Here is an 18130-nt window from a genome sequence, read left to right as displayed (position 1 = left end):
TCTTGTAAATTGTTTGTTTTCCATTGTCCTGTTTATATTTGTAATGCCAAATGGAATTAAAGTGCCCATAGAAATGAATGATAGTGCTTTTGTGTGTAATACATGTGCTGCAATAAGCTGAATTTAGATAGATATGATAAATAAAGAATGACACTAGTAATTTCAAAAATATTTGCACATCACTTTAATCTTATGGCCCCAACCAGTTTTTAGTCTTTGGCTGCAGATAAAGCCTTTAAGTCTACTCAACAAACGCCCCTTTTAGAGGAACCGCCCAAGGAAAGCCAGGGTGTGGATATTTCTGACCATAGAAGGTTTTTGTTGCTCAGGGCTGTCTGCTTTGGCCTTTTATTTCATCAGACGACAGGGGGCGCTATAAAGCCATAAGCGGAAGTCAAAAAACAGTGCTCCTCCCCAATGCTGCCTTCATAAGCATTCATTATCCGGATACTGTTAGTTTTTTATTGGTAAATCAGGATTGAGAGAGTTAGGGGAGTGTAAAAGTAGTGCTTCAATTTAACAGTAAATATTTTGAATGCATTCAGAATTTTGGAATTATTATTTAATCTCTATCAAACAGACAGTAACTCTAAGCACACAAAAAACATCTGGTGACTTGGTGAGTTTTGAAGTTCCGTAAACGCAACATTGCTACGTCACAGCCTTCCGCGGGAAATTCGTTACTGCTGCGTCCCCGCTCTGCTTATACGTCGCCTAATCTTTCTTCTTTACATTAAAAACTTTACAACAGCCCTGTGTTACCCTCAGGTGGCTAAAACGTTAATCTTAGTGGTCGTTGTTGGTGAGCTCTACATCGAAAATGGTAAGCAGAAGCGCACCTTAACCTGCTGTACCTCCCGTAAAGACCACCGGCGTTTACGTAGTTGTTTGCTATCATTTGTAAGCTAGCTTATAGCTTAGATAAATAGACAGTTACTTTATTGATCCCACAAGGGAAATGATTGTGCTACAGCAGCATGTTAAAGAGTAAAAGCTTATACCCTATCGCTAACGATACTTTAACAAAGCAGCATTTATTATTTCACATCATACATTTGGTAAACGGCTACAAACTTTACATTACCTGTCATTGGACCAGTCATACCCCTGCTAGCTGTCTATTTCATTTAGTTACTTCACAGTGAACCACTGAATATATAAGCAACTTGTTTAGATGAAAGATTTCAAGAGGTCATTCTTCTAATCTCTATTACCTTTGGCTCCTTGTTACTCATAAATAATAAGTGTTAGTAACTCAGTGCCTCGGATATAGGTTAATAACATTAACCCCCTGTTACAGTCAAAGAAGAAAGGACTAAGTCTGGAGGAGAAGAGAACTCGCATGATGGAGATTTTCTTTGACTCTGTGAGTTTTACCATCGCAGGTGACCCAGCCTCCATATCCCCACTGTTCTGTCCTACTGTGTGTCCTATTATTCATACTGGTCATTGCTGTTTTGTGATTATATTCCCCTGACTAAACATACCCCCACCCTCAGGCAGCAGATGCCGTGTTTGATTCAATGTTTAAATTCATGCACTGTAATATAGAGTTAGAAACTTGGTTTTCAACATTTAAATCGGCAATAAAAAAAAAAAGTGCAGAAAATGAGATACTTAAGCAGTCCTTAACATGGATAAACCACAAGCTAAAATATCCAGAAAATCAATTTATTTTCTGTTTATGCAAATGTTATTTATGTTACCATCCAGAAGCAGTTCTTTGAGATGTAGTAGTTTTTAAATAATTTCTTTCTCTGTGATATTATAGTTTTTATTTTGTGTGTTTGTTTTTTAAATCCTGGAACATGTTCTTGTGCTCTCTTCCCAGAAAGATGTGTTTCAGCTGAAAGACATTGAGAAGATTGCCCCAAAGTCAAAAGGCATAGGTGAGTAAAGAACAACAGCTCCAATCAGAAGGTCAGTGGATCGATCCCTGACTCCACTAGTCTGGATGTCAAAATGTTAGCTGATTGGAGTGTGAGTGAAAAATATGAAACTTCTGTGTGTGAATATTAGTCAAACTGCTCAGGCTTAGAAAAAAACTGTGTGTGTGTGTGTGTGACTGGGTGAAGTGCTTTGAGTCCTCTGTTATAGTAGTTCAGTTTAAAGGTTGGTTCAGACTTCACTCTATTTTTAGAAGACACTTATTTTTCCTAGACCAGACTTTCTTCTGATTTTGTTTGTATATATATCCACTTACAAGAATAGCCTCATATTTCATCCAGCCAGATGGCTCATGAGGTGATCTTGCTGCTGTGATGTTGGTTTGTAATAAACTCAGAGGAAAAGGAAACAGCTGGAAGCAACAAACAAATCTTCAGTTACTGTTTTATCAAAATGTAGGTTCTTGTCATTTCTGATGAGTCTTGTTAAGGAAATATTTGACTATCCAGCTGTACTTTATAGTACAGATATATATATATATATATATATATATATATATATATATATATATATATATATAAATTTTTTTTTTTTTTTTTGGAACGATCTGTGTACACCTTCTTCAACTAAAGCAGCACAATCTGTGTGTTGAATGTAGACAAAGCCTGACTTTTGCCAATTTGCATCATATTTATTTCCCCATGAAGGTCTCACTTTGAGACGTCTTCTTAATGCGTGTGTGGTTAGTTTAGGCAGAGTGAGATGGGTCGAAAGCGGGTGTCTCACACCAAAGTGTTAGAGTTAGCGGGATCTTCTTCTTCTTCTTCTTCTTCTTCTTCTTCTTTTTTTTTTTAAGTGAGCTGAGCAACTCACAATGATGCACAAGAGGCATGCACAAACAGATCTTGTGCCTGTCTCTGCATTAATGTTACTTCATAATTATTATGCTTCAAAGTTTCCTTTTTAATAAAGTGTATAGATTGGGTTGGATCAGGTGACCCAGAATCCTCCCTTAGTTACGCTGCAGTAGGCTTAGGCTCTCCATGATGCAATTTGTGTTTCTTCTTCACTGATCTTTTTTTCCTTCATTGCGTTTACACACCACTCTGCATGTAGTCAGTAGTTATTATTATTATTATTATCTGTCTCTTTTCCACAGTGTGTCTTTTGTCCTGTTTCTTCCTGTCGAAAGGGAGTTTTTCCTTCCCACTGTCACCAAATGCTTCCTCTTGTGTTTTCTCTGTATTATTGTAGAGTCTTTACCTTACCTTGAGGTGACTGTTGTTGTGATTTAGTGCTATATATAAAAAATTGAATTAAATTGAGTCTTGTAAGTGACCCGTAAATGTTATTAGTGCAAGACTGATATCCGAAATTATAGAAAACTGACCAGTGTGTTGGTCCAGGCATGATTAATGGAAAGGAGAATTGGAGTATGACAGAAAAATGACAAATGGAGATAATTAAATACCATAAGGACAAACAGCATCAGCGTGCACTGCACATTTATGAATTCTTAAAAACATTGTGGTGACATGCTTACAGAATTGCCATGGCAACCAGGACGGGGCTATTGCCATCTTTAGTGTGTGTAAGCAGAACCAAACCTATCAGTAGCAGAAATCATTTAGTTCAGAGGCTTTTGGAAGCTTTTGGTTCTGCAGCCTGACTTTCTGATGGTTGAGGCAAAATTTCTAATAATACAAAGTTAGATTTTTAGGTGCTAAATCGTCTTGAAGAATGAAATTCTTGAGCGTGTTTGACTGAACAAAGGAGAGGTTCTGTTTTGAAATGGACACAACATTAATCTAAAGAAACTGGATCTCGTTGCCATGATTAAAAGCACATGTTTCTGACCCCTGTTATTGCGTGATGGGGGGAAGGGGCAATAAGAGATTTAGATTGTGGGGGACGCTTTCCTGTAGAAGGGTTGGAAATGTGACAAAAGGGGCTAGTTGAATGGGGGGGGAAGAGCGGTAATAACATACATAGGAGTCAGAATAAGATGAAGCTGCTTGAATCTTATAGATGAAAAAAAGAGAAACGAGCACTTATGGACTTTGGTTAATTCATCCAGAGTGTTCCCCATTTTCCATCCAATTCTTTCTGCTGCTGGGTCCACATCCTCTCAGCAGATAAGCTCTTTCAGTTAAACAGTGGAGCAAAGCGTGTAGGAGGAGCACATTTCACCGCTGACACTGTTCAAGATGTAGCTTGTGCTCTGTTACATCCTCTCATGCAGCATTCACTCAGATATGTATGAAACAGCCAGATAGGCTGCAGATGTGTGGGTTTGAGTTTTGTAATTTGAGCAGCATACATTTCCAGCAGTAAAAAGTGAGACCTTATGATGACTTGGCTTCTAAGTCCTCTGCAGAGTGCACTGTCAATCCCAGCATCAGATGCGTTTTATATTTACAGATATAAAGGCTACAGACTGCCTAGCTTGTACTGGCCATAACTCAGTTTTAAATCAGGAGAAAGCATCGTACCCAAATGGCATCAACTCCACGGGCGTGCAGTTGAGCGCTGGAGAAATAAACACCATGTTAATGTTTGTGCTCTGCTGATTTCAGCTCCCATGACTGTGAAGGAAGTGCTGCAGAGCCTTGTCGATGATAACATGGTGGACTGTGAGAGAGTAGGTACATCCAACTATTACTGGGCCTTTCCCAGTAAAGCCTTACACGCTCGCAACCACAAACTGGAGGAGCTGCAAAAACAGGTGAGCTCAGTCCCTTCTAGTCTGATTTCCAATTAAAGGTCGCATCAAGCATAAGCGCCACAGCAAAAAATGAGAAGGGGTGATTTTGGTTTCACAGGATGATACTTGGGTACTTCTCCCTCGCAGTTTACAGTAATAAGGTCAACACGTGAGGTCAACAGTGCCTGGAAGACACTTCTGCTAATAGAGGGTCAAAAAAGAAATGGGAAGAAAATGCAAATGAGCTGCTGATTAAACAGGAAGCTTGTCAGAGTTTGTTTTATATCTTAGTTGTAGGTCATTCCATCTCAAATCAGCTACGTTTTTAGAACTTTTTCTGCTCGACTGTCTCTGGCTTGAATACAAATCTTATGGTCCAAATATATTTGCACATATATAATGATTGTAGCTTTATATGTCTTATACATTTCAACATATAGGTGTCTTGTTTTTTGTTTTTTTTTTAATGGTCCATTGACCCACTTTCAGGCAATTTTCTTTGCACATTGAAATCTGAGGCAATTTGTGGACACGAATATCTCAAAACCAATTAAAGATTAAAGTCAGAAATTTTAACTCAGACATTTTTTGATGTATCTGTCCCATATCACCAATCCTGGTTCATTTAGATGGTAAGAAATAGCAATAAAAATGCCTTTTAATAGTTAGTATCACTATTATGTATGTTTTCTTTTGTCAGCTATGTCATTTAAAAAAAAAAAATAAATCCACATTTAAAAATGATCCCCAGTTGTAGCTAATAATAAAAATCATGGTATTCATTTATGTGAGATTTGTGTTCACCACCGTGTCGTCCTCATTGATGACCCACTTCCCTCGACTGTTTCACGGCTGACAGATGGTGTGAGGGTGGCGGCTCCTCAGAGAACATTAGCCACCAGATTTCTGGGACAGATCTTAAGCAGCAAGCGCTCACTAAATAATGACGATGTTTGGTTGTACCGCACGTGGTGACAATATAGCGCTGTTTATGCGATATCACAGCATTTGGTCACTGAGATCATCAGACAGATTTTGCAGCAATGCTTGATGTTTTGAGTGGAAGGACGAGAGTAAAGTGTCGACTGTGTGGAAAAGGATGAGGTGCAATTTAAAGTTAGAATAAAAGCCAGCTCCCTTTTGCAGCCACATTAATTATATCGTATGATTGAACTATAAAGTTAACAGCACTGTAATTGGCTAAGAGTTTAGTACGGGTAAGCATTTGGGTACCATTAAGATTTTGTGATTGTATTTATTGTATTAATCGCTTACAAGGGCTCCAGTGTTGAGTTGTTTCAGCATATTATTGGGCGGTCTCAGTAATTATTGCAGCACTTATCAGTAGAAACATCAATGTTGTTAACAGCAGAAGTGGCTTTACTGTTTATTTATATCACAATTCAGGAAAATCTCAGTTATCTGCTGATTAGTACTGTAAGAAAAGCTTTAACGTGATGCTGTTGTACTTTAAAGATTTCTGAAGCAAAGCAGCGGAAAGCATCCCTAGAGAAAGCGGTCGAAAAAGCGAAAGTGGGGCGCCAGGATACAGTAAGTATACAAAGGTCAAACTTAAACCAGTGAAATAAAATGAATATCATCCCTTTAATGCACTGAGCATGTGAAATCGCTGTTTGTCTTTGCAGAAGGAAAGAAGCTCTCTGCTGAAGGAGCTGCAGGCTCTGAGAGAGGAGCGCACACAGCTGCAGGCCGAGCTGGAGAAGTACAGAGAGTGTGACCCCGAGGTCGTCGAGGAGATGAGTGAGTACAGCTGCAGACCTACTGGTTTCTCAAAAAAGGTCACTTTTAAATTATTGCATCAATCGTATCACCTACAGTTACTCATGGGAGGCATGGAGCCCCGTGTGAAGCTTTAAATATCCAAATGTGAATCTGACCTATGCTGGCGAAGTCATATTTGATGTTAGAGTCATAATAGGCTGCTGCTGTACTTTGTTCTCTATTTGTCTTTAAATATTTTATCACAAGCTTTATAGCTGTTGGATTGTTTTACATCATAAAAGAAGTTTGATTTTTCTAATCTGTGGGATTACAAACTGTTACATCACTAGATGTTAAGTTAACACAGGAATATAAAGTGTAAACCATGTTTCGACCAAGTCAGCACATGTGTGGTTATTAAATTAATGTTTATTTAACAAGATTCAATCAGATGCTGCTTCCTAGCATCACAGGGCTTATGAATGCAGATGGCACTGTTTTGCATCCAGCGAGGATCTCTTATTAAAAGGAGTTGGGTATCATCCAAGACGCATATGCATCCGAGCAGCTTCTGTAGCGTTCAGCCTAATGTGGATAAATGGTTTCACACCAGATAATAAACTCAAAATTGTGCCGTAGGAGCCGTATTGTTTCAGCGAAGCCTCCCACGCGGTGTCAGGCATCGTGGAGATACAAAGAAGACTCTGGTGCAGTTGGCAGATATGAAAAATGTTCATCTGTTCAGCACAGAGACAGCTACATTAATGGAAACGGTGGCAGAAAGCACCTCTGGTCAGCACTGCAGTTGGCATTTGTCAATAGCATCAAGTCAATGTTATAAGTGGGATTTCCCAGCCTTGAAATGTCCTCCTCGCCCATTTACTGATAGCCCTAAATAAGGTGCATTCAAATGCATTTAACAGATGTTGGGAAAATTTCTAAGAAAAGATTAAATAGTGACCTGGGAAATGTGCCAATCAGCCATAACATTAAAACCTCCCAGGCGAAATGAGTGCAGTTGATCATCTCATTGCAGTGGAACTTTTGTAGGTGTGCTTGTGTACACTTGCAACAATTTTTAAAAAATAAAATATAAACAGTTGTACTCTCCATGTCTTTGTTGCCAACATTACTGTAGTTGCTGGCTCCATTTAGTTTTTTTAGTTTTTTATTTTGTTGGTCTCTGCAGACTAAAACTGGAAATACTTGCTGCTCCTCAGACTGGCAATTAGCTTAAATCTTTATTTCCGTGTTCACCTAACCTCACTGGTATCAGGTTTGTAGAGCTAAAGGGAAGTATTTCCTTTTGACAATGAAGACAGGTCAAAGCAGGTCCTTTGTGCTCGTTAGGTGGTGCTTAACTGCATTCATGATTAATGTAGAAGGAAAAACACCCGCATTATTACTAACCAACTTTCTATTGTTTGCAAAGGACGTTCTTCAGCAGCTACCACGGTTGGGTTCAGCTAATCTTACTGTGCCAAGTAACTTAAACAAGGTTGTTGGGTGTGTACCTGCTGCACGAGACACCAGTGAGTGTACTGCTGAGAGCAAACATGTCAAGCTGCAGGGTCAAACATTCTCACGGTTCAAATTAAGAGACTCAGGAAGTGAAAAATGGTCACAAGTGGCCACTCACCTTGCTTTCAGGATATACGTTCTTAGATATAAACCTCAGACTGGTTAAGTTGTTGCAGTTAGGGTAAGTTTGAAAAGTGTAACTCTTCTTGCTGACGCAGAAGTCTGAAAGTTTTTATTGCAGCCAAATGAACCTTATTACCTCCGAGCTGTCAGCTCACGGGGCTGGTATTAAAAAGCTTTTAAAATATGAAGGCCTTGGAGTCCTTTGCTGGCTGTTACACACCCCTTACATAAGGGAACCACAAACAGACACAGCTATTGATAGTATTGCAAAAATCTGACAGTGCTTTGTTTTCATGCTACAGCTGACCTGCAATATGGGAGGTGTTCCTTTATCTGCTCATGTGACTGGTGGTGGTGTCAGACAAATATCTGGGCTGTTTACCTGCACCTCCCAGATTACCAGTTTTTTTCCACTCCACTGTGACAACACTGTGGTGTACTGATGGCCACATGACCGTGCACATTACTTATGACCAGTCTACCTGAAATGAGATGGAGAGGCATCATTGCTGCCATTGCATGTAACCTAAAATGTCGAATTTGCAGCCGTTTTACAGTGGAGCCAAACTATGGTCAATGTTGAAGCAAAATTTGTGTGTTTGAAAAGTAACAATTCTTTGTTTTGCTTATAATTGAGAATTTTTATTGAGTTATTTTTAAAAACATCAAGACAGGGCAGGTCAAAGGTGCTGATACAGACTGAGGTATATGAGGAAATTTGTACTTTATTATTGGGTAATATTAATTTGCCAGATGTCCAGTACATGCTGTCTGCTTCATATCAAGCTATGTTTTCATTTTGTCTTTGGATATGAACTCACCGTTACTGTCCCATTGCTCTATGATAATCTCAGTGTTATAGTTAAGCCTTCCCAACATATTCTGACAGGCAACAGTGTTGCATCATTTGTTCAGTCCACATTTTCAGTGTCTGAGTTTGAGGTGTTTTCCAAAACTTACAAATTGTTTTAAACTAGGCAGCTTTTAAAAATCTTGTCCTTGTTTTATTTAAAGGACAAAAACACCTCTCTGTTTGATTTTACTCAGATCAGCAGCACTGCAGTCGGTGCTTGAAAATGGTTGTACAGTTACTTTCACATCTCAAAACCAGCAAAATTGAACTTCATGAATTCTCGGACTCTCTTCAAAGCACAGGGAGTCTGGAGTTGTTTGTAAAGAGGCAACACAACCACGTTGTGGGCTTGCTCGCCTTCACATGCTGGTTTAGAAACCTTATTTTGGGTAGTGTATGAAATGGACCATGGTGTCACCCCTGGTATGTTGCGTTACAATGCCCAAATGATTTCAACTGAAGCTGAGTCAAATTTTCAAATCTGAGCAGAAAGACAAAGTTAATCCGGATAAAACAAGCAGTTTGAATGTTGCTGAGAAAGTCACTTTGTTCATAAATGACTAGGATTGTGTTTACAACACAGGTTTTAGCACATAGTTCCTCCTTAAATGATATTTTACCTGCTTCAGGAGCAATAAATGTTATTTATATTTTAATATGTAAAACAAGAGTTATACCATCTGTGGTGCATTTGAAGGAGGATGGAGTAAGGCCAGTTATCTGAACTCTTTGTAGATGGATCATTATGAGTACATCTCACACAGATCACAGTGATGTTGACACAAAACGGTTCAGCAGGCGGACTGAGAGCAAACTAGCTCGCCATTACAGTTAAATTATTTTTTTCTACTTTTACTGTTGCCACATGTCTACAGATCTTATTTTGTCTTTTACTGCCAGGTTTGCCACACAGAGAGCTTTGTTAACAGATAACCATCAGCAAAGCTCGAGAGCAGTATCCAGCTGTATGATATTATGTAATGTCTGCTGCTCAAGAGGATCAGACTGAACTTGCAGAATGAGCTCAGACTTGTTCCTGCATGTGTGATAGCTGTGCACATGTAGGCTCATTAGATATCTTCAAGGGCGTTGCCCATGCTGTTATTGACAGAATTATTATTCACCTGTGAACCATTATTTGCCTTTTTTCTTTCTTTCTTTCTTTCTTTCTTTCTTTCTTTCTTTCTTTCTTTCTTTCTTTTTTTGATTTGTAGTAAAGGAGTTGTAGGACTAAGGAAAATTAGTTGACTTGCAAAGTTAGAAATTATAAAGGAAGTCGGGCGATGTACAAGAATGCTGAAGTACCAGAAGTAAGTTTGCCCCATTAACTTCAGCACGACTTACCTAAACACAACATGCCTTTCCACATATTTACCAAGCTAGCAGCCAAGTGACAGAAACACTAACAAACACTAGGTACTAACAATAAATGCAACTTGGCTAAAAACAAAGCTTTCGTGCCTTCTTGTCTCTGCATGTTAAACAATGGTTGCCACACCCATAGATACCAATAAGTTTTGAATGAAACCATTAAATAGCCCAACAGAAACCATTCCAGTGTAATTGAGCCCAGACTGTATTTAAATAGGCCAATATTAATGATTAATGTCAGCCTAACAGATATTTAGGGTATCGGTGTGCTAGCAGCTCCAGCTCCATCGTTTATAATCCTCCACCAGTGTCTGCACCACATGCAGCAGAGGACACACCACAGCTAACCAGACGTGGGGGTGGATTTAATCGGTGTGTTCATTTCGTTCAGTTTGCAAGTAACCTGCTTTGCAAACCACAAGACAGAGTAAAGGCAAAGAAATCAGCATTTTTATATGTAACTACAGTAACAGGAAGTCAGACAAGTACAGATTTATTAGTGGGCTTATAGGTGATTTAAAATATGATTTTTATTTCTTTTTAACAAGGAAGATTTTGGGGGGATCATCTTTTCTGTTTCTTCTATGTATTATAGTAAAAGTTGATATGTTGCTTTGTGGCACACAAAGCAAAGTGCATAACTTTTAATTATGTTAAACATTTTTATATATTATTTGGCGTTAGGGTCCCATCTTAATATCCAGACAAGGGTGATTAAAAAATTCTATTACTTTACCTTGTTTATCTACAGTTAACTTTTTTCTGTTGATTAGTGAGCAGGGGTCCTGCCAGATAAAGAAAAATAAGTTAAGTATTTAAGAAAATAAAAAGTGGTGCGTCTGTGAACCATGTCAGTCGATGCGTGAAACGTTTCTACCTTGCACCCAGCAGCTGTGTTTCGTTTAGCTACACACTTTTAACCATAAAGTGAAATCAGGTTCTCCAACTTTGAGTCAGCGATTGTTGAATTAATTCACTTCCTACTCAGATTTGTTTCTGGAGAAATTCAATTTTATTTTTACGCAATATCAGTTAAGTGTTGAAATGGTCCTCACGAGCAGTGTTTGTTCTGGTGATCCAAACGGATATTTTACTGGTACTGAACCTTTTCAATCTTCCAGAAGGAAGAGAAACTCAGATCGGAGAGAAACTATCCAGAGCTGTTGGACTGAGATAATTTGTGCTGGATTCAAGCCTGTTGTAGAACAGTTCACACTCATACAGCAGCCAGATTAATGTCTGTGAAAAAGGTTATCATTATTTTTTGTACTACTTGAATATGATGTGATTATTCCAGGGGGGTGGAAACTTGATGTCATCTGTGTTTTTATGCTTAATCTAAACTTCTCTCTGAGTGCTGTCCAGTGGGAACATATTGTTCAGCTCCGTTCTACTTTTTTACAGTATAAAGCGCTCTTTCAAGCGCCGCTGTAGCTGTAGGGGATGAGTAGGTTAGTGTCCACTTTAATTTAATAGGATACCGCCACTTAGTCATACAGCACAGCTGTGGCCACGCAACCATCACATCCCTGACCACCACTTCCTCCTCAGAGGGGATGGTTTGTTGCCAGCCTTCATTTGTGCTTGTGTTGCAAGCTTATTTTCCTCTTCTTCTTTTTTTTCTTCTTTTTTTTCTTCAGCGTTTTTCCCAGTTTTATATAATCTACTAGACTTCCTCCGTGTCAGCTGACGTTTTCACATTAAGCATTTTGTATTTGCAGTGTGTGAGCCTTGCTTGCAAACACCAAAGGTCATAAGAAACAAATCATAGGAAATAGCATTCAAAACATGTTACAAAGGTTATTAAATGTACTGAGCGCAAACAACACACCTCAACAGCAGCTGCAGCAACAGTGCAAACATGACACTTTTAATGACATGCTGAAGCAAAACTTGGAGTGATGTTATTGTAATGACTTCGTTGGGTGTTCAGTAGATGCCTTGAAAAAAACGTTTAAATGCTTTCCAGCTGCAAACCTGTGTGCTTTTGCACCGGGGCTCGCTTATCTTGTATCTCTATATAAGTGGTTACTGACTAGTTGGATGCACATACTAATCCAAGATTTTATTTTGCAGAAAAATCAAATGTTATAGCAAAAGAAGCTGTTTCCAGATGGACAGGTGAGTCTGCTAATTTCTTTTCTTTCTTCTTTTTAAATATATATAGACATGTAATGGTCTGGATTTAAGCTGCAAGAACATAAAATGCCCAATGTGTGGTTGTAGCGCTTGTTTATAAAGTGAGAGTTGTTTTATTTTGTAGTCACTATTTGTGGATTTTGGACTACTGACTGTTGATTGACCTTGGTTTACTGTTTTCTGTTTGAAATTTCTGGTTAGTCCAAAAAAAAAGCTGGATGACAGCAGTCGGACTTTATCTCTGATTACTGTTTAATGCACGTGAAAGTGCATTAAAGTGAAATCTGTGAAGGCGCTCTGTAGTCCAGCTGTCGCTCTAAGTAGTCCGCGCTTATGCTCTGTGTGTACGTTTGTTGACTTGAGTGGTAACCTTGGACACAGCTGACCTTTAGGGATCATGGTAGCCATCGATGCCTGCGGTCTTTTGACTCTTTAGATCAACATTGCCTGCTGCAGGTCAACAGAGTGGTGTTGTCAGTTTTGGTTGGAGAGCTTTTGCTTTGCTTTCATGGAAGGAAGCTCAGTTAAAAAAAAAAAGTGAGTCATTTCTGCCTCATTCACGATTAGTACTTCTCTTTTCTGAGCTGGACAGTATGAAACAAACATGCATAAGTGTTTCCTCGTAGCGCAGCTGTTGAATTTGCACAGTAACGTCTTTTACTACGAGCTATAAAGTTCTCATGTTATGCCGTTAGAGCGAATGCTACTATTTTACCAGGTCTGGTCAGGGTTTGTGGCTAAACACTCAAATCAACACAGCAAAGCCAAATTTTGAAGGTTTCATGGAAAAAGCAGCTGCAACTTTGCGCACCTTGGTTGTTTTTAAAACACTGCTGCTCTATGTTGGCCTGCTCATGGATTGTCTGCGGCTGCCCACACAAGCCTCGACACATTTAATCGCTTGTCATATCAAAACTGGAGAACAGTAAAAACTAATCATCCAGAAGTGAAGTGAAAGTCATCGCTAAAAGTGCAAGCCAACGCTCATTGGCTTAAGCTCCTGATCAGTTGTTAGTCTGCAGGAAGTTGTTCTGCTTTTGAAACTGGAGACTTCAGAGCTTCAGCTGCTAAAAGGTTTTTCTGAAATAGACATTTTGTTTTTAGTGAAACTTATTTTTATTGCTATTATTTAAGAATAGGACGCAGGTATATATAAAATGTTTTATTTTTTAAACTATTTTCACATGAGGCTGTTAGGGTGAATTCACCACCACAAAACATCAAGATGTATTTAATTTGAGGTAGTTAAATGGATTATTATATATTATATTATATATGGATTCCACACATACATCATTAAAGAATTTGAAATTGTTAATGCTGGATGTGAAATGTCAAATGACTGTTAAGGGCAGTTTGTTTCCTAAATTTACATGATATTCACCAAACTGGTTAAAACAGATGATCTAAATCTGCCGCACTAACCAGTCATAGTAACCCGGCTTTCTCCTTGCTTCTGAATGAGCAGTCCAGATTCCTTTTGCTGTAAATGTACAGTATATATTTGTAAATTGAGATTTCATTTATATTTCATGTGTTTAATGTTTCTTTGTTACTCTTGTTCTCAGACAATGTTTTCGCCATAAAGTCGTGGACAAAGAAGAAGTTTGCCTTTGATAACAGCCGCATTGATAAAGCCTTTGGTATCCCGGAGGATTTCGACTACATGGACTGACTGCCAGCATGTCATGGACGCAGCGATGGAGTAATGTGTTTCGGCCTCTGCCACCTACCTACCTGGTCTCTGCATTTCTAATTCCTGTGCTGTGGGTTTCAGTGAAAATAAAAGCACCAGACGGTCCACTCGCGCCGTCGGGTGGATTTTGAATAAGGACAGATGTCAGTGACTTTGCGGTGGCAGATGGACTTCATCAGTGGATATGTTACTTTGGTGCAACCAGAGAAGAGTCTGAAACGCCATTAGTGGCTGTGAGGGCTGACAGGGTCCTGTGATGAGCACAAGCTAGCAGCCAAAGTTTTGGGACACCTGTTTGCATGAAAACTGAGAGCTCCGAGTAGATGATGGAAAGGAATCAACACTTACTGCATTTGTGTTGCCAGTGGTCGCGTTTGTATGGTTTAAACAGATGGTTTGGAATCAAATGCTTGTGCACTTTTTCTTAGATATGTTCCTTTTCTCTCTCCCTCCCTGGAGTATTACAGGGCATGGTTTCCTAGTTGTATTATAACTACAAAGGTCAGTGTCAAGTTATCTTTGATGTTTTTGTTTCTTTTATAATCGTCACTGGAATTTTAGGGTTTTTTTGTTTTGTTTTCTTGTTGTTTTTTTCAGGACTCACTTTCTGGATGATCAAAAAAGATCATTGCTGTCACAACATGTCTAGAATGACTATTGACCTTCTTTTTTTGCTCCTTTTTTCTGTCAAACCAGATGCAAAATAGGCAGTTGTGTGTCTTGTTTACTCTGTGACCTAGTTGAGAAGGCCAATGTGTCTGGGTTCTTTGATTTAAATTTCAAATGAGCTCTGTGCTCATTTTGCTTTGCTCATCAGTTTCATTTTTATTCCAGTAAATGAATGACATGCAAATGTAATATCTGATCTTTTGCCTCTTCTAAGGTTTTTTTTTTCTGCATTAATGAATGTGAGACAGATGTTAGTTACTAATTTAAAGGACACTGTTTTACTACTGTAAGTTTAGTTGGTGGCATGATAAAGACTCGTCTAATCCAGTCTCTGGATGTTCATGAACTGATGACTACAGCAAGGCTGGAACAAAATAAATAGTCGAAATGCCTAGCAGCAGTTTGTTTGAGGGAGCTGACACACCCACACAAGAATAACCTGGATGTATTCATGTGTGTACCTGCCCAACCTGTACTGTGATTCACGGGCCTGTTGGCTGTCAAAACTCTGAGAACACTGCGCACAGTTTTTGGTAATCGCAGCTTGCAGTTTCTCTCGTTAAAACATGCCTGGCCCTGAAAAGAGACCAACAGAGCAGTACTGACACAAGGACTTAGCCCTCTCCCCATATGAACATATGAAATCAGAGTGGTGTAACTGGAGTGTAAAGGACTTTTATTACATGCATTTGCCTACGTTTCTGCGAAGAAAGTTTGAAACCCAGCCAATTTCTATTTTATTACACCTTTCCAAATGCTCCTCAGTACCTTCTTCAACTCTCGATTTACATGCTGACACTGCCAGTACAACAGTGTAAAATTCCTGCATTCAAATCTCACCTCAGTAAAAAGAATCGCACACAAATGAAGTGAAATATCCCCTGTGACTAAGCGATTATATTACGAATCAAAGTGTGGGTTGCTTTTTACTGCTGAAGAAGATCAAGGTGTGGGAAGTTACTGTTTGATATACAACTGCCTGCCAAGGCCACACAGGATTAATCTGGACGGGGGGCAAATATATTAGAAGACTATTTTTACACTGTGAAATCTTAATAATACTCAACTTGAAAGCTTATGCATTATTATATTATTACTAGCCTATTATTACTAAAGTTCTGTGTATGCTTATTAGATTACGACACAAAGTTTCCTTTAAATATCTTGGCCTGAAATGAAACATTTATCTTAAAATTAAGTAGAGTTTAATGTATTTAGTCACTTCCCACTTGGAAATACTGTGCCACCAGCAGTTTTAGAAGTATTTACTTACTGACACTAAGTAAAAGTAGCAGGACTGGAGAATACATCTGTAGTAAAAATGTCAAACACATTAGCAGAATATGGATTAAAAGGAATCAGAGTGAAAGGCTCTCTATACCGGACACTAATATTTTTATTAGTTTAGTTGTATATGCTATAACATGAACCCGGACTCCATGTGTAAGTCAGACTTTTATGTTCTATCTCATAAAGCCCAAGCAGATCTCATTTACAGATAGTATTTCCAGAATCTCAATGTTTACACCTACTGTTAGTACATGTATATTAAATTGACAGATCACGGCTGATCTACAATAGCATTTAAATGCTTTATAAGTCACTCAGCTTGAGATCTCCTGGTGTATTGCCATTAATAGCAGCGCATTTTAATTGTAATTTTTGTGTTATTTTTTTCTGTACAAAGCCATTCAGTGGGGGGGGGGGGGGGGCTGTACCCTCTGGGGATGTGTTCTAGCAGGGTTGAAGTGCAGATAAGTTTAACTATGTTTTAATTTCTAATATCAAATAGCAGCTCTTAACTAAAGCTAGTCAGAAATATCAGCATTTGATTCAATACAGCGTTTGATCAGTTGTTTCACCTCGAGTATTCTGCTACTTTATAGTTTTATGTAGGGTTGCATAAAGACTTGTTATTATTTTTTAATTGTATTTGTTGGCTTTCTACCTCGTGCCTCGCTGCAGTGCCTGTAGCCTGCTTGAGCAGGCGGGGAGGGAGAGAGGGAGGGAACTGCTGCTGCTTCTGCTTGCTGAGAGAAAGAAAGACCAACGCAGCGAAACACAAGGCAGGCTGCTAGCAGAGAGGGCAGCATGGCGGGGCTACAAGACTTCCACCAAGGCAGCCACTGTCACAGGAAAACGTGGATCAATATACTACTAGGAATACTACAGTTACTTTTACCCTGCGTTCAGCACGGAGGTGCTCAGCTCCAAGGTTTGTTATTCTCGTCTTTATTTTCCGCTTTGGGGGGCTGGTACGTTCAAGCGACCGTTGCAGAGAAAAAAAAAGAGAAGAAATGTGCTTTAATTTTGCTAGGCTGTTATTGTGGAAGACGAGAAACGAGTTGAAATGTCCACAGCCAGTCTAAGTGTATGAAAAATAATGAAAATAAAAGTTAAAGTGGTGTTTTTATTTTTCTTTTGTTTTTACTCGGGAGAGGTTTGTAGCTAGTGCTTTATCACCCCGCTAATGTTAGTTCTTGCTAGCTTCCAATTCCCCTTTGCTGTTTGAATTAACGAAACTGAGTTGCTCAGACATGGAAGTAGCGGGTTGTCGAGACTTTGAACGTCCACTTAGCGGCTGTTACTGTAATAAATCTACGCGGTGTTGTAAGCTGCCCTTTACATGACCATACAGTCGTGTTTACTGCAGCAGCAGGGGAGATGTTTCCCCAAGTTCGTTAGCCACCGAGCTAACCCCCTGCTAAACAAGCAGCTAGCAAACAGCCTTTGTGAGGCTTCATTTCCTCACTTGCCTGTCATTCTCGTCCACTCCGTTTCCCTTGATTCATTCGTAATAAGAGATGATGCTACTGTGGCTTGGCAGGTTTAATTACTTATGTTATAATTATTATCTTTTCGGGTGCTTTGGATGCATTTCCACCAGAGTGTGTTGTTTTCCATGTTGCCCAGTTTCCCAGGGCAGCACCTAACTGTTAATTTGATTTCTTGTTCCCTACAAAGATCTGAGTCAGATGTCACCCAGCGTGGTCGAGGTCTGGCAACCAGAGGATGCAGAGCCATTAGTCCCGCTTCAGGTAGGTGCCTTCTAATGGCTGTGTTTGTATTTGGCTCTTTATGTGCACACTTCAAAAAAAAAAAAAAAAAAGCTCATCAGACAGCATGAGTGAACACGTGTGGGTTAAAGCATCACCGATGTTTTTGGACTCAGTTTGCAGACTGATTTGGGTGTGTTTGAGAGGGAAAAACTCGTCAATACCCCGCCACGATTTTGTCAACACAGTTATCAAGAAAAGTTATCTTGCTAGTAGTCACAGTTCATTAAACAACTCCAAAGTGAAGGCAGAGTGGGAGGTCACCTGCCATGTGGCTCCTCCTTATTTTCTTTTGTACGTGCTATCCATTGTGGAGTTCAGTTAGTAACACACGCTGACAGCCTGAAGACTTCTTCGCAGTTGCTTCCGGCTTTGTGGTTCACACATTT

At 39.2% G+C, this 18130-nt stretch overlaps 2 protein-coding genes across 3 annotated transcripts in view; both read left to right on the top strand.

Moving 5' to 3' along the window:
• Positions 1-193: 193 nt before the first annotated feature.
• mnd1 (meiotic nuclear divisions 1 homolog (S. cerevisiae)) lies at positions 194-15079 on the top strand. 2 transcript variants are annotated; one of them, XM_040023732.1, is made up of 8 exons: positions 194-619; positions 1301-1366; positions 1832-1889; positions 4464-4612; positions 6068-6142; positions 6238-6352; positions 12258-12302; positions 13889-15079. In XM_040023732.1, the coding sequence occupies exons 1-8, from the start codon at positions 536-538 to the stop codon at positions 13993-13995; spliced, it is 699 nt and encodes a 232-aa protein (XP_039879666.1). In that variant the 5' UTR covers positions 194-535; the 3' UTR covers positions 13996-15079. The 2 variants fall into 2 exon arrangements, with proteins under 2 accessions (XP_039879666.1, XP_039879667.1); XM_040023733.1 differs by lacking the exon at positions 194-619 and adding an exon at positions 641-823 and having other exon boundaries at positions 13889-14001.
• Positions 15080-16708: 1629 nt separating this feature from the next.
• The window catches only part of tmem131l (transmembrane 131 like), a 32815-nt gene continuing 31393 nt past the window's right edge, over positions 16709-18130 (top strand). The window contains exons 1-2 of the mRNA XM_040023724.1: positions 16709-16900; positions 17650-17723. Coding sequence (XP_039879658.1) covers positions 16777-16900; positions 17650-17723 — 198 coding nt within the window. The 5' untranslated portion in view covers positions 16709-16776. The remainder of the gene's footprint in view (positions 16901-17649; positions 17724-18130) is intronic.

This window comes from Simochromis diagramma, unplaced genomic scaffold, assembly GCF_900408965.1.
Source record: "Simochromis diagramma unplaced genomic scaffold, fSimDia1.1 OVJJ01000302.1, whole genome shotgun sequence".
Classification (NCBI taxonomy): domain Eukaryota; kingdom Metazoa; phylum Chordata; class Actinopteri; order Cichliformes; family Cichlidae; genus Simochromis; species Simochromis diagramma.
This window is presented reverse-complemented; position numbering and strand designations above follow the sequence as displayed.